The 24,769-nt window shown below is 50.3% G+C and overlaps 10 protein-coding genes across 10 annotated transcripts; 9 read left to right on the top strand and 1 right to left on the bottom strand.

The window, feature by feature from the left end:
• Positions 1-99: 99 nt before the first annotated feature.
• On the top strand, positions 100-579 carry BDP55DRAFT_727320 (uncharacterized protein; the record flags this gene model as incomplete). The annotated part of the gene is made up of 1 exon (XM_060579287.1): positions 100-579. The coding sequence occupies one exon, from the start codon at positions 100-102 to the stop codon at positions 577-579; it is 480 nt and encodes a 159-aa protein (XP_060431067.1).
• Positions 526-2,434, bottom strand: BDP55DRAFT_659932 (uncharacterized protein). The gene is made up of 4 exons (XM_060574579.1): positions 1,729-2,434; positions 1,156-1,636; positions 1,025-1,045; positions 526-910 (listed from the first exon to the last, which is right to left on the bottom strand). Exons 1-4 carry the CDS (start codon positions 2,162-2,164, stop codon positions 802-804), a joined length of 1,047 nt encoding a protein of 348 aa, XP_060431068.1. The 5' UTR covers positions 2,165-2,434; the 3' UTR covers positions 526-801.
• Positions 2,435-2,958: 524 nt separating this feature from the next.
• Positions 2,959-4,747, top strand: BDP55DRAFT_630569 (cytochrome P450; the record flags this gene model as incomplete). The annotated part of the gene is made up of 3 exons (XM_060572166.1): positions 2,959-3,176; positions 3,269-3,718; positions 3,778-4,747. The coding sequence occupies 3 exons, from the start codon at positions 2,959-2,961 to the stop codon at positions 4,745-4,747; spliced, it is 1,638 nt and encodes a 545-aa protein (XP_060431069.1).
• A 1,049-nt stretch (positions 4,748-5,796) lies between these two features.
• On the top strand, positions 5,797-7,518 carry BDP55DRAFT_692873 (uncharacterized protein; the record flags this gene model as incomplete). Its single annotated transcript, XM_060577171.1, has 1 exon — positions 5,797-7,518. One exon carries the CDS (start codon positions 5,797-5,799, stop codon positions 7,516-7,518), a length of 1,722 nt encoding a protein of 573 aa, XP_060431070.1.
• A 1,434-nt stretch (positions 7,519-8,952) lies between these two features.
• On the top strand, positions 8,953-10,915 carry BDP55DRAFT_659942 (uncharacterized protein). Its single transcript, XM_060574580.1, has 2 exons — positions 8,953-9,993; positions 10,058-10,915. The coding sequence occupies exons 1-2, from the start codon at positions 9,151-9,153 to the stop codon at positions 10,805-10,807; spliced, it is 1,593 nt and encodes a 530-aa protein (XP_060431071.1). The 5' UTR covers positions 8,953-9,150; the 3' UTR covers positions 10,808-10,915.
• A 3,414-nt stretch (positions 10,916-14,329) lies between these two features.
• On the top strand, positions 14,330-15,146 carry BDP55DRAFT_727326 (carbohydrate esterase family 3 protein; the record flags this gene model as incomplete). Its single annotated transcript, XM_060579288.1, has 3 exons — positions 14,330-14,402; positions 14,460-14,821; positions 14,886-15,146. The coding sequence occupies 3 exons, from the start codon at positions 14,330-14,332 to the stop codon at positions 15,144-15,146; spliced, it is 696 nt and encodes a 231-aa protein (XP_060431072.1).
• A 1,100-nt stretch (positions 15,147-16,246) lies between these two features.
• On the top strand, positions 16,247-17,919 carry BDP55DRAFT_549516 (major facilitator superfamily transporter; the record flags this gene model as incomplete). Its single annotated transcript, XM_060568937.1, has 3 exons — positions 16,247-16,652; positions 16,774-17,035; positions 17,082-17,919. The coding sequence occupies 3 exons, from the start codon at positions 16,247-16,249 to the stop codon at positions 17,917-17,919; spliced, it is 1,506 nt and encodes a 501-aa protein (XP_060431073.1).
• Positions 17,920-18,396: 477 nt separating this feature from the next.
• BDP55DRAFT_740630 (uncharacterized protein) lies at positions 18,397-19,481 on the top strand (the record flags this gene model as incomplete). The annotated part of the gene is made up of 2 exons (XM_060580423.1): positions 18,397-18,551; positions 18,926-19,481. The coding sequence occupies 2 exons, from the start codon at positions 18,397-18,399 to the stop codon at positions 19,479-19,481; spliced, it is 711 nt and encodes a 236-aa protein (XP_060431074.1).
• Positions 19,482-21,344: 1,863 nt separating this feature from the next.
• On the top strand, positions 21,345-22,021 carry BDP55DRAFT_727328 (uncharacterized protein; the record flags this gene model as incomplete). The annotated part of the gene is made up of 3 exons (XM_060579289.1): positions 21,345-21,356; positions 21,407-21,790; positions 21,860-22,021. The coding sequence occupies 3 exons, from the start codon at positions 21,345-21,347 to the stop codon at positions 22,019-22,021; spliced, it is 558 nt and encodes a 185-aa protein (XP_060431075.1).
• A 1,178-nt stretch (positions 22,022-23,199) lies between these two features.
• Positions 23,200-24,649, top strand: BDP55DRAFT_607852 (uncharacterized protein). The gene has a single exon (XM_060571128.1). It carries the CDS (start codon positions 23,238-23,240, stop codon positions 24,330-24,332), a length of 1,095 nt encoding a protein of 364 aa, XP_060431076.1. The 5' UTR covers positions 23,200-23,237; the 3' UTR covers positions 24,333-24,649.
• The last annotated feature ends 120 nt before the right edge of the window (positions 24,650-24,769 follow it).

Consider the following 24,769-nt stretch of genomic DNA (forward strand, 5'->3'; position numbering starts at 1 on the left):
CATCATGTACAGTTATTACACTCCCAAGATTCGCTGGGCCGACGGGAAGAACAACAGACATCGTCATTACTGGGCCAGTGTGGTGGTCTGGGTCAACCGATGGGTTGTGAAGAAGAAGATATCACAGGCATTTGGCCAGTCGGTGTTTCTTACACGGCTGACCATCTAAACTGGGGCACGCCATCTACAATCAGCGAGATCTCATTCCGGGGCGCAAATGTTGGCCTCGATATTGGAACACATGCTAAGATGCAAATTCACGACAACGCCATCTCAGCCTTCGAGGGCGCCGACGACGAGAATATCTTTGAGCGAACCCTGAACAGCTGGGAGTCACTGCCAACTTTGGCAAAGGATGCCCTTACAGACGTTCAGTATGAGAAGACCCAGGTTCCTTTTAATGACGCCGACCTTCAAGCTCAGATGGACGCTGCGTACCAGGAGAGGTTCTTTGCGGGCATTCCAGAGGTGGCGGATTGCGACCTAGTGGAAGACCGACCACCTAAGGTTGATACTCCGGATGACCCTCCTGTGACTGTTACTACCTCTGCGCCAAAGACGGAACCCACTGGAGCATAGTCATCTGTGTATTCTGAAAAGATGATTCGAGCTCGGTGGATGGAAAAAGGCAAGGGCTGAAGCTAGCAGACGACAAATAATCATCCCTTCAAAGTCGATAGAGTGTACATAATATTACTTGCTCTAGCGTATTTGCAAATCTAATCGTGTTTCTTCATTACGAAGCCAGCCCGTTTTAAGATGCAAAACTCCGTCGGACTTTCATTTACCAGGCAAATTCAATCACGAACTTGGTCCAAAAAGGTAACTTTTTGCCCGAGGGGTGACTAAGCTCTCTAATACCTGGCTTGTCTCTTGCCAAACCCTTCGCTGGAGTTCTAATCCGAGTGTCCTGTTATTGCAAATAAGTGTTAGCATAAGGCAAGTATCGCCCAAGTTCAAACCCGATGAATTTCAATGTTCATGCCGTATAAAGTAGGGGTTGTTTCACCAACCGTCAACATACCTGTCCATGAACTCAGGATACCTAGATCGAAAACTGGCCGTTAGCAAAGATGTAACATTCCCACCACCAAAGCATAAGTCATATTCGGCAATATGATGTTTCGAGGAACAAAGACAAAGAACTGAACTCACGGAGCAACATCGTAATCGACCAGCATCTTTCCATGCGATCCTATCAGTGGTAGGCATGCGTTGACCACGGTTCGGGCACACATCTCTATAGGCCGACCAATGAACCAAAGCAGCAGTCTCCCGATGAGTACTCGTGAGCTGAGCGGTGTGAAACAGGCGCCCGGATCCAGCTGGTGGATGTGAATCCTGGGATTACTGCCGGGTAGATGACGGGCGCAGAGCTCCCTGATCCAGCATGCGTGGATCATCTTTGCAAGACCATATTGGTAACTCTTCTGAGTAGCGGCATCTTTGACATTGCTGACCTGCTCCAGGTAGGAGTCTTTTGCGTCGTCTGGAAGTTCGACCATCGGGGCTGCGGAGCGGATCGCCGCGCTGGTAAGACTGCAGAGCACCACTGGTTGATTATCTCCGTCGGCCAGCATCTTGGGAAACAAGAGGAGAATCAAGAGTGCCGATGAGAGATGGGTTAGTTGCACAGCTAGATCCATATTGTTCCGGTTAGAATTTTGGTTTGTGGAGAAAGTGGTGATGGGCATTTTCCAGAGCGGAATATTTTCAGATGAAACTCACTCTCTTCCCATTCATCTGCAGTAACTCTTGTCTCATCGTTCATTATAGCAGAACCCATGACCACCACATCAATGCGAGTCTGAACTTGATTGATCCCGGCTGCAAAAGTCTTGACGCTATCAAAAGACAATAGGTCTACTTCCATCACAGTGATAGTCGACTGCTGGCTTTCATCATCATCAACGCTCATTTTCCTCAGTTCACCGGCCAACAACTCGCCTTTAGCTACATTTCGGACCGCCAAAATGAGAGTCGAAACATTGAGGCTGGTGATAATCCGAGCCGCGTCTGAGAGAATCGCGCCGGTGGCGCCGACAAGGAGGACTGTCTTTCCTTTGAAGCTTGCGGTAGGTGGTGCAAGGTCCGCCTTTGCCTGCCGGCGAAAAGTGGCCCATGGAAAGATTTCCGCGAAAGGTATTTTCTCTGATTGAACCATATTGAATTTACAAAGTCAAGAGAATGAGAGAGAAGAAGACTGCCGCCTCCAATCAAGGTTCAAGGCTTCTCACCACTGATAGCACATCAATCTTTACGATGTCCAAAGATGTCAATGCTCAGTGAGCAGACCGAGTCGCCGAGACCCGGTTCTTAGTGCTGACACCTACGGAACAGGGCGTAGGCTGTATCAAGCCATGATCCATGTTCTCCAGGACACATCCATTTTTGAATTCTGGACCCTTGGACATTGTCTCTAAGCAAGTTCATGTCATTCTGAATCTGAGTTGAGACACTACTGGAAAGCGGCGCACTGTGTTCAAATTGGGCCACCGTGTCCGCGATCTGCACATCCACCGTACGGGGCAACAGTTCAGAGACACCGATGCAATGGTCGGCAAGCACGGGAAGACACGACAGATATCTCATTGCATGTGCGTCGTAGTGCCTACGTTAGTCTAGTGAGGGTAGTGCGATCCTTCGCGCAAACCAAGAGGCAACGGTTGTGGCTGTTTGACCGTCTGAATCCCTCCAAAGATGGCTCCGAAGTTGATACCCACTCGCGTTGCTGCCTGGACCAGGCCAGATGTGGACTTCGTCCAAACTTAGAAGTCAGGGTTACATTCGCTTATTCCGGCCATCGGTGGCTTCAGCATTACAAACCTGGGTTCACTCTTGCTCCACTCTAGCTGTGGCAGTGGCATCATCAACGCGTCCGTCATTGCAGAGCAGCACGGCACGTCTCCTTGCACATTGCTCGATGCTCTGCACTATCATTTCAGCACAGTAATCACCATGGCGTTATCTAGATTGTCAGAGGCTTTGTTTGCTAGCGACGGCTATGGTCTGTGGTGGTTTTTGTCCCTAGGTGTCGTCTTTCTTGTCGGCAGAAGTCAGGTTCGAGCCAAGCCTGTGGATCCAAGAGAGCCGCAAGAAGTGAAGCCCAGGATACCGCTTGTTGGCCATATCATCGGGTTACTTGGGTCAAGGCAAAAATACTATCGTCAACTCGGGTACGTTGGAAGCCAAGTCAGTGAAGTCTCACAACGAGACGACTTCAACGTTAAACGAAGAGCCAGAAATTAGACTAATGACAGCGTGACAGCCTTGAGAATGCGAAACTTCCCATCTTTTCCATCTCGATGGGAGGATCCGAGAAGATATACATCATCACAGCACCGCAGCTGATCCAGGTTGCAATGAAGAACAAATCTCTGAATCTTTACCCAGTGATGGCGGAGTTCGCGCAGAAGATGGTCGGCTTAGGGCCAAACGTCATGGACTTGTTCCACAATCCACCGACTGATGGCTCCATCTCATGGATTGAGGACCAGCATCCATCTTTTGCCCCTCTGGCTCCTGGTCCTGATCTACAGGAGATGAACACCTATGTCCTGAACAAGATTTCGAAGACCATCAATTCTATCGGACCTGAGTATGAGACCAAGAAGCTGTACATGTGGTTCAGGGATTCCTTCACCATGGCCACGGTGGGCTCCCTTTTCGGTAACGAGAACTCTCTGATGCACGACCCGATGTTGAGCAAGAATTTGTGGTAAGTGATAGTATCTACCAACTCTTCAGAGTTCGACTGCTTATAACGCCAATATGAAGGAATTACGATGGTGGCCAAGCCGAGCTACTCATGAAACCGCTACCCTCGATAACAGTATCAAAGGCCTACAACGGCCGTGCTAAGGTGCAAAAGGCTCTTCGGAAATACTTTCGCGAAGATTATGATCACATTACCGATGCCAGCAGTGTCGTCAAGCGGCGCGTGGCGGTGAACCGGAAATGGGGCCTGCCCATTGACGACATCGCCGACCACGAATTCGGGATGCTCTTTGTGAGCGTCACAAATGCTATCCCGACACTCTTCTGGATGATGTGTTATGTGTTCCACGATGCCAAACTCGTTGCAGAATTGCAAAAAGAGCTTCAAGCCCTTGCTGTGATACAACAGCAGGACAACGGTGGCACCGGGTGGCGCCCGTCTCGAAAGTGTACTTTTACCGTCGCCAAGTTCCGGACAAAGTGCCCCTTGCTGGTGTCAACCTACAAAGAAGTCATGCGTTTGACAAATCGCTCAACTGGCACACGCCGGGTGGTGGAGGACACATTGATCAGCTACATCCCGTCCGGAGAAGGCGGCGACACAAAGACATACCTTCTCAAGAAGGGTGCAAACATTCAAATCCCTGCCATTATAACCAACTTTGGCCCCGACGCGTGGGGCGAGAATGCACACGAATTCAACCCGCGACGGTTCATGACTGCGGACAGAGAAAGAGAGCGGGCGCAAAGCCGCGCCTTCAATCCTTTTGGTGGCGGTAAACACCTTTGTCCCGGACGTTTCTTTGCCGACGCGGAAATCTTGGGGGCGATGGCCGCGTTGGTGCTGGGTTTCGAGATTGAAACTCCTGCTGGTGGCAGGATTGAGGTCCCGCCGATCAATAATAACTTGGCTGAGGCTGTTGGAAAGCCCTTGACAAGCGTCCAGGAGAACATGATGGCGAGGATTCGACGGAGGCCGGGTTGGGAAGACGTGGAGTGGGCATATATTGCGAACAACGTGACAAGCTGAAGCGAAAGAGGCCAAAGTCCACAGCGTACGCAATCTCACTCTTCGATGAAACTTTGCCTTACTTGGTATACTAATTGCGTTTACTTCTTTGGCGCAATCGAATGATGTTGAACCACAAGCTTGCAGTATTCTTGTGGCAAGCCGATGGGCACATGTAACTGAAGCGCTCGGGAAGATTGGAAATCTAGGATGTGCAGCCTTCATGTCTGAGCACGACATCTGTCTCAGAGCTGAGCTGGTTCTGCCAATCGATTGATGGAACTTGGCAGCATTCTTGTCTGAGAGTCCAACGAGAATTATTTCAGCTACCAAAGCGGATACACACCGATCAGTGAAGCCTTGATACAGTCGTGGGGAAGTTCACTCTAAACTGTCAACCCCTGATGCCAGCCATACTCAAGCGCCCAACATTACGATTCGTCGAGCGTGGGACCAAATTACCCCCTCCAAGAGCCCCCTAATTTTGTCCCTGACCGCTGAAAAGTGAGTTGACGAGGAGGCTCAATGGTAAAGTGGTGTTTGAGAGTGATGATATCTAAGGGTAGCGTTTCCGATAGCGTTGGGCAAAGCGTAATGGATGCATGTGTCACACATCGATGGTGACTTGAGAGTCAACATGACATCGCGATAACCAGGTGCTGAGAAAAGCAATTGAATTTCCGGCATTGCTTAATGTAAATGACATATATCAAATGTTCGCACTCTTGATATCAAGGTTTCACTCACGCCTCTGCAGCCACCGGCCGGCATCGTTCTCGGACAGCCGGTGAGGGGTCGCCGCGGAGTGCTGGCCGCGGAAACCTTGCCGAGCCGCTTATCGGCCGTCGTGGGGCAACAGAAGTAGGAATATACATATAGTAAAGTAAGCCGCCAAAAAAGCACGGGTCTCCGAACTTGGCTCATTGTGAAAAGTTGCGTTATAAGAACCCTAAGAACTTCCATTTCCTAACGCGAGGTCCACGCGTGGTCCAAGGATTGATAATCACTTTTCCTCAACTGCCGAAAAGTCGGACAGTCCCTCAGCCGCTATCTGTCATATCGCGGACCGCATGTCGCCGAAACAGAGCCAGGCACTCGCCGTCGTTCCTGGGCCTGCCCAGGGCAAGGTTATCTTCTCCGATGTTCCACTAAGCTTCATGATGGGCGTCGACTCAAAGACTGGCACTGTCGCAGATGCTCACCACCCCCTCCTTGGCACATCTCTCAAAGACTCTGTTCTCGTCATCCCTGCTGGTCGCGGATCGTGTTCCGGCAGCAGCGCAATCGCAGAGCTGATACTATCCGGCAACGCTCCCGCGGCTCTCATCTTCCGGGACGTGGAGATGATCCTCACTCTGGGCGTCTTAGTGGCCGACAAAATGTTCGACAAGCGCATACCAATTGTCTTTCTTTCGGACGAGTCACTTTTTGAAGTTTTTCGCCAGGCTCTGACGGTGCAAATGAATGAGACGAGCTTGTTGGTTTCACCGAGCGGCCACAGGATTGACCTGGTGCCACAGAGCACAAAGGCAATCGAGTTGAATCCAACCGACAAAGCCATGTTGTCTGGGGAGAGCGGTAACGCTTCTCGTATTGCGATGGAGATTATCGTAAAGTACGCCACGATACAGGGGGCAAATTGCCTGATAGATGTTTCTCAGGTTCACGTCGACGCTTGCGCATACGTTGGTGAAAGTAGTCTCCTCGTCCCTGGACGCCTGCTTTCCCTAGGCGGAAAGTTTGTCGTGCCGTCGACCTGCAACTCTCTCAATGTCGATCGACAAAGATGGAGAGAACTGGGGGCCAAGCCTGGTATTTCCAAGATATCTGACAAGATTGGAGAGACTTATCTCAAGCTGGGCGCCAAGATGAGCTTTACGTGCGCTCCGTACTTGCTCGAGACTAAGCCTGGAACTGGAGAGCAAATAGGATGGTCCGAGTCTAACGCCGTAGTGTTCGCAAACAGTGTGCTAGGAGCACGCACGCAGAAGTATCCTGACTACATGGATGTTTTCATTGCATTGACTGGAAGAGCCCCGTATGCCGGATGTCATACACCAGAAGGTAGGAAGCCGGAGATCATAATCAAGGTCCCCCAATTTGACGCATTTGATGCGTCGCTCTTTGCTCTTGTTGGCTACAGCATTGGGCATGTAGTTGCCGCTAAGATTCCCTTCGTCATTGGTATGGGGACAACACAACCTACCAAATCAGACCTGAAAGCCTTTGGGGCAGGCTTTGCAACAACTTCATCTGCTCCCATGTTTCACATCAGCAGCATCACGCCAGAGGCTGCAAGTTTCGAAAACACACTCGAGGGTTTGGAAACTATCGAGTTGACAGCCTCCGAACTTCGACTGAGTTGGAGACAGCTCAATACGGCTACGGACTCCTCTGTCGACATCGTGTCTTTAGGAAATCCGCACTTTTCCTTGGAAGAATTCTCTCAACTTGCCGAAGAGTGTCGCGGCAGAAAGAAGGCACCCGATGTCGAAGTGATGATCACCACCGGTCGCAACACCTACAAAGAGGCCCTGGATCTCGGCTATCTAGACGTCATCGAGAGCTTCGGTGCCCGGTTGATAACGGATACGTGTTGGTGCATGATAGAAGAGCCGGTAGTTCCTCTGAAGGCAAGGAATTCTATGACGAACTCAGCTAAATATGCTCACTACGGTCCTGGGATTGTCGGCAAGAAGTTTCACTTTGGAGACATTATCGCGTGTATCAATGCGGCGCGTAGAGGTCGTAGACAAGAAGACGAGATCAGCCCCAGGTGGCTTTTCCGATGATCCATAGACGGTAGGACATAATAGACAGTACCTTGCACCCAAGAAGTCGAGCAAGATACATGTATACGTGGTAACTAAAAGTTTAAAGGAAAGAGGGGGCATATCCCATCAACTGCGGAATAGCGCCAGCACATATACACGTACTTCTATGAGGGTAAGAGCCAATTATACGTTGATCCGTCCTTATTTCCCTTATTTCCTTCAATCCAAAAAATCGTATTAGAGCAGAGTTGAAAAAAACTGGAGAATATATGTACTGACGCCATTCCACGGTTGATGGGATGGTATCATGTTGAGCACAAGCTTACGTCGAGGTTGAACACCTGCAACCTGAGCACTTCCCGTTGAAGAAGTGGATTAATTGAGATCTTGTCCCTTGGTGAAAGATTCTTTAGAGCGCCGGTTGGATTCGCTTTTGAACCCCCATGCACCGACTGCCAAGAGCGTCATACCCGGGCAGGGCACTCGAAGAAGTAAATCATCGTTGTCTGCATGCATTTCAAAGACTGAATAACTAGACGCTGCTCTGCCACCGCGCAACAAGGTCGGCCGCGGGCGCAACGAGGTCAGTGGTTTTGATGTCAAGGAATTGTCGTACCATAAGATTCAAAAAGGGAATTCGGGGTTTGATGTGTTGCGAGAGCGACGGAGGCTCGGAAATAACGTATTCGCTTACGAGTTGGACAACTCCACTGTGGCATGTGATCCGACGCAGCATTCTTCCTACAAGGATGATGAGGAGTGATTTTGAGGCAGACTTCAATCATCTTCAGTCAACTGTATCCATCTCACGTAGCTACGAATACAAAATACTCGATTTACGAATGCCCGTTTTCCAGTCGAGGCAGACGCTCCATTTGGGGCTTACAACCACCATGTCTGCATCCGTCATTTCGCCCTCCTTGGCTTTTCAGGCACCCGAGTTTCAGCTCAACATTATCGGTCTTGGCTGTGTTGTCAGATTGTATATGGGTTCGATCCTCCAAAATTCTGCGCCTTGCCACACCCGCGACTGACAGCCGCCGTCTTCCTTCAGCTTTCGCCAATTCGAGCCCGATGAAGTCCTGAAGGATCCTCGAAGGACCGGAACCACGCGATGGCATGGATCTGTTTCCGGGAAGAAGGAATCAACAAAAGAGTCCAGCCCCTGTGGCCCGCCGTTGCAAACTCGCGACCTCACGAACACCATCCAATGGCCCTCTCTTTTGATTATGGTAATTCCACAACCGAAGCTAGTGGGCACCCAACGCGGAAGCCATTCGCGGGATCCCGATCCATCGGAAATGGGTCCCCCGTCAGCGCTTATCCCAACGTAGAAAAGAGCTGCCTTGAAGGGCTCCATTGAGAGCAGGGATGCCAATCCTTCAGACCCCTTACTGCCGCTTGGCGCCAGTCAACGGCAGTGAATTCCTCGAGAAGAGCTAAAATGCCGACGAGAATCCACAACCTCTGGCGCTCAACGTTGCGGCCTGTCGTGCCTGTCAATATGGGGCTCCATACAATCACAGCGATGTGTCCGGGTGTCTGGGTCTTGTCTCCAATGGTTTAAATCTTTCATCTTTGCACTCGTCTGACTGCTGATAATGATTCTGGTCCCGTTTTGCTCCGCGATTGAGCTATGAGCGCCGCATCATGACGACTCCGAACAACAACGCGTCTCCGCCAGAGTATTACAGTGGCCTTGAGGTCGACAGCCGACCGGGCCGATCGCCAGGAGTATGGGGCGATCAGGACTTGAGCAAATTCCGCGTTGCGGACCAGAATAACTTGCCTGAAGTCCACAATCAAGACGGCGATCTCCCACAAGCCGTGCACCCGTACGGCCATGATTACTCAATGCTTCAGGCCGTTCACCCGGCAGAGGGCGGCGTCTCCCCAGTCGAATATCAAAACGGTTCATACGATTCAAGCGGGTACTACGCTCCAAAAGAAGACAACCCGCCAGAAGTCGTGACAGCAGGGATCGACGAGAAGCAGCAGAAGAAGAGAGCAGGCACAATATGCGGCATGCGACGCAAGACATTCTGGATTGTTCTAGCCGTGGCGCTCATTATTGTCATTGGCGCCGCGGTAGGAGGAGGCGTCGGTGGCGCATTATCGGCAAGCAACAGCTCACAACAGTCGAGCAGCAGCTCGGGAGGATCAAGCGATAGCGGAAGTGGCAGCAGTGGTACCGGCTCGGGCAGCGGGAGCGGAAGCGGCGACAGCAGTGGTGATAGCAGCGGCGATTCCAACAACACGACGACAACGAATGAGCTGGATATCTTGCCCACCACCAGCATCGGCGCGCTCAACTTCACAGACTACTATGGCTATGTAAATCACCTCGTTTTTTACCAGCTGCGGTCCAAGAACCTCATGATGTCGTCCTACAATTCTTCCACAAAAGTGTGGAGCTCAACAATTACCAACAGGGAGAGCACGATTAAGGAGGGCACTCCCATCTCCAACAGCTTATTCTGGCATAGCGATAAGGTGAGCTACTGTCACTTCATTAGCTGGACAAACATTCGTGATCAGTGCTGATACTATTGATCAGGTCCGCGATGTCCGTATCTACTACCTCAACGATGCGAACCAGGTCGCAGGCATAATCAACGCGAACCCAGTTTACGGCTCGACTTGGGACAAATCCGGCGTCTCGAACACCTTTACCGCAAATGCGAAGTCAAACCTGCTGTCCAATGGCATTTACACCCCCGACTCATACCTATCGAACCTTGTTTTATACCAGGACACCGGGAATACCATCCGCGTTCTTCGCCGAACAGGCAATGGAGCGACCGATTGGGCCGCCGTGGGGATTTCGACCGACTTTGGAAAACCTGCAGAGGGCACCGGGATGTCTTTGATTCCCATCTATACCAACGCGACCACGAAGAGAATGGCTATGTTTTATACCTCTGAGATGGGCTCACTCATTCACCTCACCCTCGTCAACGACAACGACTGGACCAACAGCACCTTACCAACGACGCTCGAAACGAACGCCACTATTGCGGCCTTTTCCAGTGGGTACGAAAGCAACAACAACCTAGTCATGCACGTACTAGCATCACAGACAGACAAAGCGCCTGTGTTGATAACTTACGCCGAAGGGGAATGGACGAACGTTGGTGAAATTTCCACCATGTCCGGCGAGGATAGGCCTTTCAAAGTTGCTGCCAATTCAGCTGGGAGAGTCTATGGTCTCGTCCAGCGAAACGCTACCAAGGTTGAGATTGTCGAGTGGGAGTGGATTGGTGGTACAACATATAATAAGATTGGTGTGATAGATACCGTCTCATGATCGGAGGGGAGGTCCTACTTGGGTGAATACAAGGTGATCTGGCTCTCGTGGTCCCTCGAGAGCGACAATAATAAATACAAGAAACAGAATAAAAACAAGATCAAAACATACTGTCCCCCTCCCCCCCCCCCTCCCAATCGCTCAAATATATGCGTTCACCACTGAGGCTCGGTTTTGATGTTGATCCCCAAATTCCAGCTGGCGATGAGACTCTGGAAGTCAAAGCCCGAAAGCTCTGGTTCAATCTTGATCATCGGAGGACAGAAGTCATTATGTTGTTGCAGTGGCAGCTTCTCAATGTCAGTCTTGTTCAATTCCCGTATCGACCCGTCTATGTGGATCTTTCACAGCAATCATACCATCCCTAAGTCTCTCTGCTGAGCAAAGTGCGAGCCGCAATCATCCTGCAAAACGCCCGGGCTTCGGCCCATGCTATCTTCCCTTGCACGGCTAGGGTAATCCCTTACGGCCGGGGTCGTGGCGGCGGGAAGCGGGTCAGCCCGTGAAGCACGGGCTGCCTTGCGAGCCTTGGACCGGGCAGCAGCGGCGGCAACCCGTGCTCTGTGCTCAGCCTTAACTTTGGCGACGAACTGTGGTATCGGGTGGGGGCATCGGTCCTCATAAACATGCTGATGAATGTCAACTTTGTCAGTCCAGTGTTCTTGAAGCTTGCCTTTGAAAAGAGTGGAGGGAAACAAGTTCGTAGACTCACGCGGTGCATGCTTCCTATCTTGGTGAACCCTTTGAAGCAGCCAGGGCAGATGGCTTCAATCATCTTGGGAACACGGGGCATGGTGAAGCGGGTAACTGGCATCTGGGCAGTGTTCCTAGACGCCAGCTGGTTGTGTTCGCTGAGCATGGTGACAGGAGATTAGACGATACGATAAAGAACAGGGCAGAAGTTCGTCAGGTGATTAATGATTGATGATTGACCGCGAATATAACCTGGGGTTACCCTCCCTTTTGTCTTGCTCACCGCGGCTGTGAGTATCGTGTCTGGTCAAAGACCTGTTCATTGAACAGCGGCGATGGCTTCTCAAAGAGCTTCCAACTTGGTCCATAAGTATTCGACAGGGGTCGATGAAGTTGGGATGAGAATGTCGCAGCAGTTGAGTGATTAACAAGGACGACCTGCCATACTAGCATGGCGCGGCAAGCGCGCTATCCATCGTCTAAGTAGAGCGCTTATTGCTTCTTTTTGCGGGCTCATGGTGTAAGTCTTTCAGTCTGGGACTCGGGGGCCAGGTTCATCTCTTTGTTGGTAGTGGACTATTACAGTCAACATTGCAACCAACAGTGATGTAGGTCTCCGTCTCCGGGGCCGAGTCTGGAGGCATGGGCTAATGGAGGGTATGATCTTGGAGCTTTCGTCAATGTGCGGAGTTCCTGTCACCAGTTTGGAGGAGGATGAAAGAAATGAAGTCTTACCTTGTCATGCCTGGAGCTCCGTCGATCGGCGATCCCTTATCGTCATAGACTGAAGTTTTATTGTGAAGGTGATGTTTGGGGCCTTTGGGCTAGAATGAGCCACACCAGGCAAGGTCAATTTGATAGCATTCTCCACTGCCAAACAAGTTCATCATGTCATCGGCGGTAGTGAACAGAACAGTCTCTTTGTGTGCCAGCTCCCAGGCGGTTACTCGGTCAATCGGCAGGTATCCAACAGACATGGGTCATCCGTAGCGAAACGGCGAAGTGCCTTCGCCAGGGAACCGCCCACTTTCCTCTAAACAACGACGTCTCGAAAGCTGGAGCAAGACATAAGAGCTGGTCACTTTGCCTTGTTTCAGACCAGGGTACAATATGAAAGGTCTTGTTCACCATGCAAGGCTGACTATGGCGAGGATCGTCGACTTTTAGCCCCGCGTCCATGCACTCCAGCCCGGGACTAGCGGAGCCCAGACCGAGAGACGTTCATGTTGGTTGCACAGCAGTCTGGGTCCATCATTAACCTCAGTGACAGTCCAAGCCACGAGAATTGAGTGGCTCCCCGCCATAGTCCATGTTCAGTTCGCATCAGGAGAACCAACGAATAGCAACCAACCCTAAAGTTCAATACGAGTGAGGGTGCCACCGCTCTCGACTCGCCAAATGACTTGGACCAACATCGTATCTGAGCATGGTATATCACCAAATCCAGCCCAACTGCGACATTTTCAATTCCCACTAAGCTGAAGTAGGATGCCCCCTCTCACTCCTTCCAACTAAGTAGGTGCTCAATCTTGTCTGCCGAGGTGCGAGCTCCCGCAATATCCGCAAGTCCCGTCTTCGCTTGCGGCCCGCGCCTTTGACGGATTCACGGTCAGGCGGGCGTCGAATAAACTCCCTTGCATCATCACGCCAACACGTGCTGGGTGTTCTCTGCAAAGGCATACGGTACCTGGAGTAGACACACACGCGGACAAACAGGCGCGAGCGGCCTTTTAAGAATGTCATTGCGGTGGTTTAGCAGCCGTACTGTGCTCCGCCGCGCCTAACTCGGACCTCGGGACCTTGCTTGACGGGTTAGACATTGAGCGGTGAATAAAAAATCGCCAAGCAGTGATTCAACTCCCATTGAACAGATGTCAACACCTTTCAACTTGTTCGACTACCTAATTGTCGGGAAGTAACTTGATCGATGCATTGCCGGCGAGTATCTGGCTCGATACTCATGGACTTCCACGACAGAGAGCTATCATATTGGCGCGCAGCTCCTGTTGTCGGCGGATGCCCCTCGGGTTGATGCAGCTTTTGGCCCCAGAGTCCACTGATTCGTACGAACAGTGAACCCATGCCATGACGGACATGAAGCATGAGCATGAAGCAGGAACGTACTTGAGCTGCCAGGGCCGCGTCGTCTGTGAGCCTGTCATTGCCTGTCGAATTTCGGGAGATAAATGCAGTGGACAATCCGCGCCACGGTGACCACATATTCTTTGTTCTGTATGCATCTCGCTGCACGACTGTGGCATTTTTTATGTATCCACACCGCCAAGCTCAGAGGCTTTGAGAGCCGCGAAGTTTCGGTAAAGCTGGTCCATTCAGAAGATCAAAGACTGACCCCTCCATTCAGACATCATTTGGATAATCCAGCCGCCACTTTGCCAACACTTTCGGCTATTCAGAAGGTCACATTGCTCCAGCACGAACTCCTGGCTAATGTCGCAACGTGATTTTTTTGAGTAAGGAAATCGATTTAACCATCGGCGCCCTGCCGAGAAGTTTGGGATTTGGCCGGTTCTGTTCATATAATCAACCTATCAATATGATTCCCGGCATTCCATCGCGACTTCACTCCGTCTCGGGTGGACGGATGACTCTCTCCACAAGCACCAAATATGCCAATGGTCGACGCTCTCTATTGTGGGGGGCAAAATCAGAGATGGTTTCACTGATACCGTCAAGTATTACTTAAATGGTTCACGTTGTCGCATTGTATCGTTGATTGAGAGTATCTGTGCTATTTTCTTGCATTCTCCTTTCGTTCCTTCCAAAGGGATTTACTGCGAAGCAAGCTGAGTGATCCCAAAAGCCGGAAGTATGCAGCTGTCCAAATTCTTTCTTGCCTTCGGCTTATCCACTGCCATTTTTGCGCAGTCCAAAATCAAGATCAGTCAGTCCAAGGTCCTCAAATGTCAAAGTTGACAGCAACTTGCTAAGAATTGTCAAGTGCCTCTGGGCGATTCTATCACGGAGATAACGTGCTGGAGAGTCCTTGTCTGGGACCAGATTGTGAAAGAGAACCTTGCCGACAAGGTGCAGTTTGTAGGCTCCATGACCAATAACCCCCAAAACTGCCGAGCGCAGTCGGGCTCTTTTGATCTCCATCATGAGGGCCACTCGGGTTGGCTCTCAATCAACATAGCCAACCAGTACCTCCAGGGGTGGCTGGCAAGCACTAAGCCTGATATTGTGCAGTTCATGCTTGGCACCAACAATGTGGCGCAAGGGCGAACGACCAACGATATTATCGCTTCGTACACAAAGATGACGGGGTTGATGAGAGCGTCCAACCCGCGGATGAAGATCCTGGTTTGAACTCCTGCAACCTCTTCCGAAACGACCCTGCGGCTGTGGATATTAATCTACCTTGCAGGTTGATCGCTTGATCCCGCTGTCCTTCAATGGTGGAGGAATCGACACCCTCAACCAGCGCATTCCGGGGTGGGCCATAGGACAGAACTCGACCAACTCTCCAATCACAGTTGCAGACTGTTCGAGTTCTGCTGGGTTCACGACCTCAATGTTGCGAGATGGTGTACACCCCAACGAGCAGGGAGACCAGGTCATAGCCCAACAGGTTGGTCCGTTGCTGATCAAATACGTCAAGGATCTCATTGCCGAACGCGGACTATGAGACTATCAGATGAAGAGACTGACTGAGGGTTACTTCGGGTTTGAGACAACACCTGCAGAGATCTATGTTGAGTTAGGGTCCGCTCTATGTAGGGGAGTTTGCAGTTGAAAAGTCACAACAAGCACTTGCTTTAGACAGGTGAAGTTGCCATCGGCCAGAAAAGACTTCGCATCGGCAGTGGATATTATCGATTGAACATCTATGAAGGTCGCCCCCATGAAGACCCCCCACGTGATACTCGCCCACGTCGGAGTCGCCCACAGACAGGTCGGCAAGATGCCCAATTGGAGATGAATATAATTCGTATAACGATCCGAAGTTCTAAATGTCAAGGAAGTTTTGGTTCACTTTGCCCCTGGGTCAGCCTTGGAAGGCCGCCATGATGACTGAGCGCCGAGAGCCAAGACCGAAAATCGAGTGAGCTTGCGAACTGAGGTCGCCTGCATAAAGAGACAGCATCAGGTCTAGCTATTGTTATCAGATCAACGAATACAGATGGAATATCCCGAGGAAAAGATTGTTCGTCTTGTTGATGAACAAGAACACATTACCTATCTGCGAAAGTGAGGGATGGACCAGGCCTTTTGCTCATCCCATCGGGCATTTCGCAATCTCCCCGAGCCAAAGGACGCGGGAACTTAGTTTCGTTCTCGCGTTTGGCATTTACATTCAAGCACGGACGAACTTGAGGGACCTCCGGCTACCAGAGTCTAACAATTTTTCGACCCCGAGACGTCTGACATCTGGCTCCCGCTCACCAGCACCAGTCTGTGCTCGGCATGATTCCTCCGCTGCAGATAGCCTTCCGTAAATAATGAACTCACGGACGGACAAGGCAAGATATGCGCAAAGTCTGTCGGCCGAAACGGGGGTTTCTTTACCGAATGAGAATGATGAATAGTTTTTAAAGTGTTCGCTTGGTCAAACCCCATCGGTATTGCGTATGGGCACGTCCCGCTGCTCCTCTAGACCTCGAGGATTCGCTCCTTCTACATCTTCCTGCTGCATATATTCCCTCCGCAAGTTACTTGCAGATCATCGGCACGACAATGTCAGACCCTCTTGAGCTGGAGCAAGATCGCCCGAAACGAAACTCCAGAATGATCGAGAAGTTCGACGATGAGATCAAGGTCGCGGATGTGGGTGTGGTTGAGCAGCCAGTTATCTCGAGGACCGATTCGGTCCAGAGCGAGTCATATGGATCGTCTGCCGGGGCCAAGACCTTCGACAAGAAGCTACTGTACAAACTGGACATGCGTCTCATGATCGCAATGTTTTTCCTTAACTTCCTGTCATTGATGGGCCGGACAAATATTGGAGCGGCCCTGATCCGCCAACTCCCGCAGGACCTCCATCTTGACGCGATGAAGGTGTTCATCGTCCTCACGATGCCAGCAGCGCCGCTGATCCTCTTTGAAGTGCCAAGTAACCTACTGATGCGCTTTCTGAATCGCAAGTTCAACTTCCCATACTTGTGGTACATGTGCGTCCTTGATGTCTTACTGGGTGAGTCTGTGTCTTTCATTCAGTCGGGTGGGAATGGAAAGCAGTATCTACTTACTTAGGAAGCTTTTACTTTTGTGACGTGGTTGGCACGTTTGGATGCACATGCTGATGAAAAGTACAGGTATCATCACAATAGCCCAAGGCTTCGTCAAGACGTTCGATCAGATGATTGCCACGCGATTCTTCGTTGGTGTCTTTGACGCAGGTCTTATTCCTGGCTGCGTATTTCTCTGTTCACTGTACTACCCTCCGAGACATCTCCAATGGAGACTGGGCCTAATCACCGTCGCCAATATCTGCTCAAGCATCGCCGGGAACTTTCTCGCATACGCAATCGCCAACATTCAGACTGCTGAAAACTTCAAAGGATGGAGATGGTACGAGTTTAGCCACTGGTTGACGTTACCGAAATGGCTCTAACATTTACAGGATCTTTATCATTGAAGGTATATTTACGGTGGCAGCATCTCTCGCCTGCCTGCCTGCCAATATTGGACCTCCTGAGAAGGCCAAGTTCCTGACGGAAGAAGAGAAAAGAATCATCAAGAACTCGGTTGAAATTCGCAACACAGAGATTGGCATTGTCGCCGAGTGGAAAATGTTCTTCACAAACCCCCTGAACTACTGCTGGGCTGCCCTCTACTGCTTTACGACGACAACCGCTTACTCGGTCTCCATATTCTCTCCATCATTCGTCAAATCATTCCACCCGGAGCTCAGCGCTGCAGATGTACAGGCGCAAATTGTCCCCATCTTCGTAGTTGCTGCCGTGGCATGTTTGACGACTGCATACGCCGCCGACCGTCTCAACCACCGCGCAGCTTTCGGACTTGGCGGCTTTATTTTCACAATCATTGGCTACGCTATCTTGAGGCAGGACGAACACGAAAGCACGAATGTCACAATGATGGCGCTGTACTTCATCGCCTTCGGCACATTCATCACACTTCCTATGATATGGATCCTAACCATGCAAAACTTGCAGACGCCCTTCCAACGAGCCATCGGAAGCGGCTTTGTAGTCGGAGTTGGCAATACATCAGGCTACATCTCAGCCTGGATCTTCAAGACAAGTGACGGCCCATATTACAAGAATGGGATGACAATCAGCATGATCTTAGTTATCACCGCATTCGCCATTCTATCTGTTACTTGGATTTACATAGAGATGCATAATAGAAGGCTTGACAGGGAGGAGAGACTGCATCCGTCTGCGACAGCTGGAACCAAGAGACTTACTGGGCGGAGCTTTCGGTACAAGGCTTAGCTTATTGACGCTACATCACAATGATGAGGTTTCCCAGGCTTTCACGATTTGACCTTAAATCCTGAAGCTATTGAGCCTGTTTGATACTCAATATGTGAATCTTACCACCAGTATCTTCATGACACTTACTTCCCTCTATTTCGACCTTTAACAATTATCCCATTCCTGCGCGCGGGGACCCGTGGTGACCGCCTCGGTGTTACCTGCCACCGCTTGATGCAGCTAGATAACCTCATTTTCGTGATATCGATACGAGCCCATTGCGAATCAGCCACAGCCAACCACGTACAGCTTCTTCGCAGGCCTCAATATTGTGCGACATTCGGGTTACTAAGTCCACTTGACCTCGAAGCGGGAGCCCGGTTATAATAATAAGTGATATAGTCCATGTTTCCGTTCCCTCGTCTCATTGTACTACAGGTAATCGTACGATGTTCAAATTGCTTATTTTCCGGCTTCTGAATACCTAAGAAAGACATGGCAGTCACATCCACACTTTATATGCCATTGGTCGAAACCCATTTCTACTTCGCGGGTGGTCAACAGCTTTTCACCGTTTACACTTTGCAGCCACAAACGACACCCTTCACGCCAAAAGACGCTTCCTGTTCCATACTGCCTCGAGCCATACGGTGCGCAGAGGCCAAGAGTGAAGACATTACTTCGGGGTTCACTTGCTATGCACTGCAGTTCGTAGGGAAGACAACGACATCGGTTCCAACACAATGCTTTCCGGAGAGTTACATAAACATCTGGAGGCCATTTGCCGACAAATATTTCAGTAGGAGCCCCTTGAGCTTTGCCACATGAAATACCCTAGGCTGAAGATTAGCGTTGGAAAAGTGTACTGACGAATCTCGAACTAAGGTGATGTCCCAAGTTTGGCTTACCCAGGCACTGCATGCATCAGCGGCTGGACAACTGCGTGCTCCACGGATGTTACGGAGACGAGTGGAAACACGCATGCACAGACTTGGTGCTGTCCCTCTGGCTGGACTTGCCTTAGGGCTTTGAATGCCGGCATCCCTCACCGGGAATGCACAAGTCTCCTGAGTACTCCAACTGAAGTCTGGATCAACAACATTGTCACTACAAGAGAAAGTGAGAGCACCATCGCAACATCTTGGACAAAAGTTTTCCTTTCAAACCTCCCCAGCGGGAGCCCAATCATTGTCAATCATCCTGTATTTCCACTTTACGGCAAAATTCCGTCTCGTCAAGTTGAAGGCGCCGACAGAACAGAACTATCTGCAGGAGCAATCGCTGGTATTGTCGTTGGAGTTCTAGTATTGTTCTTGGCTCTTTTCGGTTGTAGTTGGTTCATGTGTTTTAAGAAGAGAAAGCAAAAAAGGGGGGCCCAGCTATGGCAGGGAGAGACTGCCCTTGGGAGGGAAGCTCCATCTCACGGAGGGGAAAGCTATGGCTCAAAAATGGAGCTTCCAGATCATGGCCGAGAGGCCCAAGAGATGCATACGATGAGGCCATCTCCAGTAGAGCTCTCGTCGCAGAGTAGAGCTGCTGAGATCGAGGCAGGGAGTCGCCCTGTTGAATTGGCATCCTAGGCATTGCCACCGGCCGACGAGCAACGAGGGAGAAATGAAGCGAAAGAAAAAGCTGGGTAACTGCTCCAAAGTCACAGTTCATTACCAACGCTACCTTCGTTTGATGGCCGGCGTAGACTCATCATGAAAAAAGGCGGACATATTTGACTCAGTATGTGCATTGTGCAATCTTGTCGGCTGGCCCTACAAGGTTGAAGCGGCTTTGTTGTGATATCACTACAGTTGGCATGCGTCGCTGCAAACCTGTACTTTAAATGAAGGGCGAGGACAAAATCTCAATGTTATCACGCCTATGGGATGTAAGTAGTTGAACAAAGGCATGGTCAAGGTCTTGTGAAACCATTGAAAGCTGGTCGACGGAGAGGACCTTTGTCCAAAGTTGAGCAAACATCACTGCGCTCCACTCCGCGCATTGAGGTATCAACATTGACGATGGGAAAGGGAGCTTCTGTGGCGTATTGCTGAGCTTGACCACATCAAAGGCAGAATTTGAGCCGACATGCCCGGTGACGATCCAAGCGATGTGCTAGTCTGGCTGAATTACTTGGCATATGACGAAAAGCAAAGTAGAGACTCAAAACACAAAGTGGATATTAAAGAAATAAAGCTGGCGAAAAAAAGGAGAAGCTGTTCAACATCAGCAAAAAGGAAACGAAGCTATTGCGACGCTGTTATCGAGAGCCTGTTTGTCACAACTTGCAGTACTTCAGTCCAGCTTCCAGCCATCACATTGAAGCCCTGTGCAGGTTTCCTAACGTGGTGTATTGAATGTTTTAGCCGAAAGTCGCAATCAACTTCCAACCTTGCTTCACAAGTTTGGAGTCAGCACGTCGTGAATATCTACCAGAAAAAGATATCGGTGCCCGAAGTTCGAGATAATTATAGTAGCGGAACGGTCTGGTGTAACATGGCATTTGTTTCGACTAAGGTAGGCGAACTTCAAGCCACCGTGCTTCGCAATATGACTGACAGCGTTTGCTAGCATCGGGAAATGAACAAACAAAACAGTTTGCTTGCCTCTTACGATATCCCGCAGATTCATTAGTGAAGTAGTGACACCTGAGAGGTCGAGATACTTGGGCACCTTCATAGCTTATGTTACATTGGTTGGTTGAGTTAGCCGCGCGGACTGGCACCAGTTGCATGACCTTGACTTTTCGGATCCTGCTTGTCAGTGCAACTTTCCACTTTTTCTCTCTACCCCTATCCTGACATCTTGGGCAACTTGACGCAAAGAAGCTTCACTATGGCTGTAGAGAGAGCAATTCTATTCCTCGAGGGACCATGAACCCTAAATACGTGTAGCGGAGCCCAAGAGGATCAGATTCATAATCTTCTTATGCTTGACAACGAGAACATGATTGATGATGCAGAAAATTTTGTGTAGATGCCAGTTATGAGATCAATTCTCAGTGCTGTACAGTCTGCTGATTGTTTTGTGGTTTGCTGAACTTCTCTTGGCTACAGAATACGAGACCATCTCGCCTTGGTGATCAACCGACTAGCTTTACCTTTTCGAGAAGCCTGGTCTCGATGAGGGAGGGATTGGATGCATGCGGTATGTTCGAGCTAATAGGCAATCATGCATGGGTGGGTGTGATTGCGTCTTTCAAGGGCGTCAATCGATACTTGATACGAGTTTTAACAGCCAAGACTTAATCCCCAGCTTCAATGTTTTGGAGAGCTATATCAAGTAGCAGGTATCCTTTCTGTCACATATGATTTTTTGACACCATCACAAGAGTTCACGCCACTAAATTCGACCAGCTTATGTGGATCAACTCCACACTGTATCCAAACCAAGCCATCACGACGACGTTCAACATGCGCGCCAGCCTTCTTTACTTGATTTCATTGACCACCATGGCTATTGCTGTAGGCTTGAACCAAACCCAGTCTTTTGAAGCAATATCTAAGTGATTCAGGCTGTTCTTCCCGGTGATGTCCCAAAGGGCTACGGGCTGTTCATCCCTGAATGGGAGTTTCAGACTCCAGAAGGAGAGAACATCACCATCAAGGGAACAATTCAAGAGGCCTATGCTGCTCTCGGAAGTCTCAATCCCCAGGCAGCCCGGATGAATGGATTCGACCTTGGAGCTACTTCGGATGATGTCCGTAGTGGCGTGGAGAAGCGTGCCACATTTCCCAGGGTTGATTGCCAGACTTTTGAGGAAGGCCAAACCGATGCATATGATGAGACTATCAAATATCTCAGAGGTGTGAAAGGAAAGCCAAAGAACTCTGCTGGTCCGAGAGAATCTGGCCGTGTTAGCTGCTCTTGGCGAAGCGCGACCTTTTGGTGCAATGACGTGAGTTCTGGATCTAGCTTACTCTCTTCTGTGTGATGAAGATAGCAGCATTTTGCTGACGGACTTTAGGATACGAAACCAAAGGAGCTTAGTTCATTTGGTGAAATTGCTGATGGTGTAGCAGCGATCTACAAAGATTGCACTGACACTGACCTATTCTTTTGGTTTTCTTCTGGTGAAGCTTATACCAGTGATGATTGGAGTGTCCAGTATCGGTGGGCCCAGTGCTAAGGTGGTCAACCAGACAATGAAGAGTCCATGGTTTTCCTGCATTGTAAGGAGGCTGGTAAACACATGAATCCGTTCGTTTTTTACTCAGTATGCTGGCCTTATGGACGTTACCGGGGGGGGGGGGGGGGTCGGTGACACGGTCGGAGAACATCTCCATGGGTAGGGGTCGTCAACTCTCACATTTCCTATTTGACCTATCACTTGAGGCCTGCCTGCGATCGCAAACTTTCACTCTTTGCTTTAAGTAGTGTACACGGAACCCTATCACAACTACCAAAGTGGGCATCCCTAAAGTCTACAACACTGAACATTGATCGAAATTTCGTGATGCTAGCACACTGTGAAGCACTCGGTTTGCGCATGTAGCGAAATAGGTGTACTTCGCTATTGGAGGAGCCATAGTCATCAGCGTCCATTTCCTCTGCTTTGGAGTTCCAAGTCAGATACCTTCGCCGAGAGCAATGACACTGTTCCCTTGACATCTGTATGGTCGAGAACCCTTGTAGCCAGACTCGGCCTCTACGTCTCCAACCAATTCAGCAAATACGCATCAATAATCGCACTGCTATGCTTCTTCATCATCATCGGAACTCCCGGCAGGAACGAACAAGTCATCGGAGGAATGCCGCCGTGAAAGGAAGGTTACGATAGTGCAATCTCTTACTGCATGAACATGGCTTGCCTCCTACCCTCGGCCGAATGTCTCGGCTGTTGACCCCTTTTAACTCAATGCTGCCATCTATAAAAGAAAGATGGACTGGTTCTACGCTACTACTACGCAATGGAATTCCATGATTTGGTTAGCGCTGCTGATCCCCTTATTCATGCGCCTGGTAAACGTACGGCTAGAGGCCCGACTGGCACCGCCCCGCGGACGTGGGGCTCATCCGAGCTTTACGGGCTACTCCGTCTCGCCTTCACGATATGGCTTCAATTAATATCTTTGTCGATTCGAGCCACAATTTACCCTGGCTCATCTGTACGCGAAAGCCCTGATTGATAATCAGCTCAAGAACAGCGCAGCGCGTCGTAAGCAGACAACAGGCCATGAAACAGGAGGGGAGGCTAAAGATACATACAAGCGTCATCTGCGAGTACACCTACTCATTGCGATGATTTCTATATAATGTTCTCTTAGGCGCCGTAGGATCTTCCTTAGCCAGGACCTTAGCATCTCTCCAATACTCCTCCCTTACCTACAGCTGGAAATCTCACCATGAAGGTCCATTCTCTCACTCTCGCCACGTTGGCGTCGACAGCATCGCTCGTTTCAGCACTTGCACCTGGTCTCGAAATCGCCTTGACCTTAGAACGCGCCACTCAAGGCATCAGCATCTCAACCGATGGACGCAAGTTCTTGACGCAGAGGTATTCCACGACGGATGCGCCTCAAGCTGTGGAGCTTCTCAGCAACGGCACGACTGTTCTTTACCCTGACGCGACGTGGAACTCCTGGACCTCGAACTCCACCTTGGATCCCAAGAAGGCCTTTGTCAGCATCGACGGTGCTCGGATCGGCCCTGATGGACGATTCTGGATTGTCGACGGCGGTACCACCGATAGTGATCGTAACCTTGTCAACGGATCTAGCAAGCTCGTTGGTGTCAACCTCGAGACCAACCTTGTCGACAAGGCGTACTACCTCGACAACCTTACGGAAACCGGTAGCGTCATCGACGATGTCCGATTCAATGGTAACTACGCCTACCTCAGCGACACAATCGGCGCTTTGGTGGTGATGGATCTTACTACTGGGGAAGGTCAGCGCGTTCTCGTGGGCCACAGCTCGGCTCTGGCGTGGTTCCCCATGGCCTACAACGGTAGTCTCGTCCCGGGTTACCAGGGTGGAACTAGCACCCTCTCCGTCGGCCTTGACCAAATCGAGGTGTCCCCTGATGGCGTCTACCTGTACTATCAGCCCTGTAACGGTGGCATGTACCGCGTCAAGACTGACTACGTCAACGGGGCCTTGACGAACAGCACTCTTGCCGCCAACCTGGGAGACTACGTCGAGCCTTTTGCGCTTACCCCTTCTACTGGAGGCACTACTATTGATGGAGATGGAAACATCTATGTTAGCGACACCAATCTTCTCGCTATATGGAAGGTCCAGCCGGATGGGTTTTCATCCATTCTTGTTCAAGATGATGCGCTTGTCTGGACCGATCTGATGTGGGTCGATGCGAACAAGACCCTTTGGCTTCCTGCCTCGCAGATGCGGCCCGGAGCGAACGGGCTGATGGCCGATGGACCTCACAACATCTTGACCTTCCCGATCGAAGCTGGCCCGTCTTTGATTGACCATGCCTAAATGGGACCTTGTATCACTATCAACTCTTGCGTTATTTGTATATATCTAGGCAGATCTTGCATATGTAAATAACTTAAGTTTTTAAGAAGACTTCTCGTCTTCCATGCCGCCTCAGCCGGAAAGCCCCTGCTCTTATGATATGCATAATCCTCTTCCGATAAAAGCTTTCCATATTGCCTGCAAGACAATGGCAAAACCCTCTTAGGCCTGAAAGTTCTCCCAACGTGAAATGCTCTGCATTTCAAAATTGCAAACCCACATCTTGTCCACACTGATAAGAATAACTTCGCTATCCCAACTCACGAAGTAAACTGGTGTTATGGATTCGTCCAAGTAGAAAATTTTGACTTGCTTGGCGGACGCCAAGTCGGAGAGATTCCGAGCAGCAACGTTCAAGTCGGAGTTCCACCCCCGTTGGAGGCCCCATCATCCTTAGC

This window comes from Colletotrichum godetiae, assembly GCF_030913485.1.
Source record: "Colletotrichum godetiae strain CBS 193.32 chromosome Unknown BDP55scaffold_15, whole genome shotgun sequence".
Taxonomy (NCBI): domain Eukaryota; kingdom Fungi; phylum Ascomycota; class Sordariomycetes; order Glomerellales; family Glomerellaceae; genus Colletotrichum; species Colletotrichum godetiae.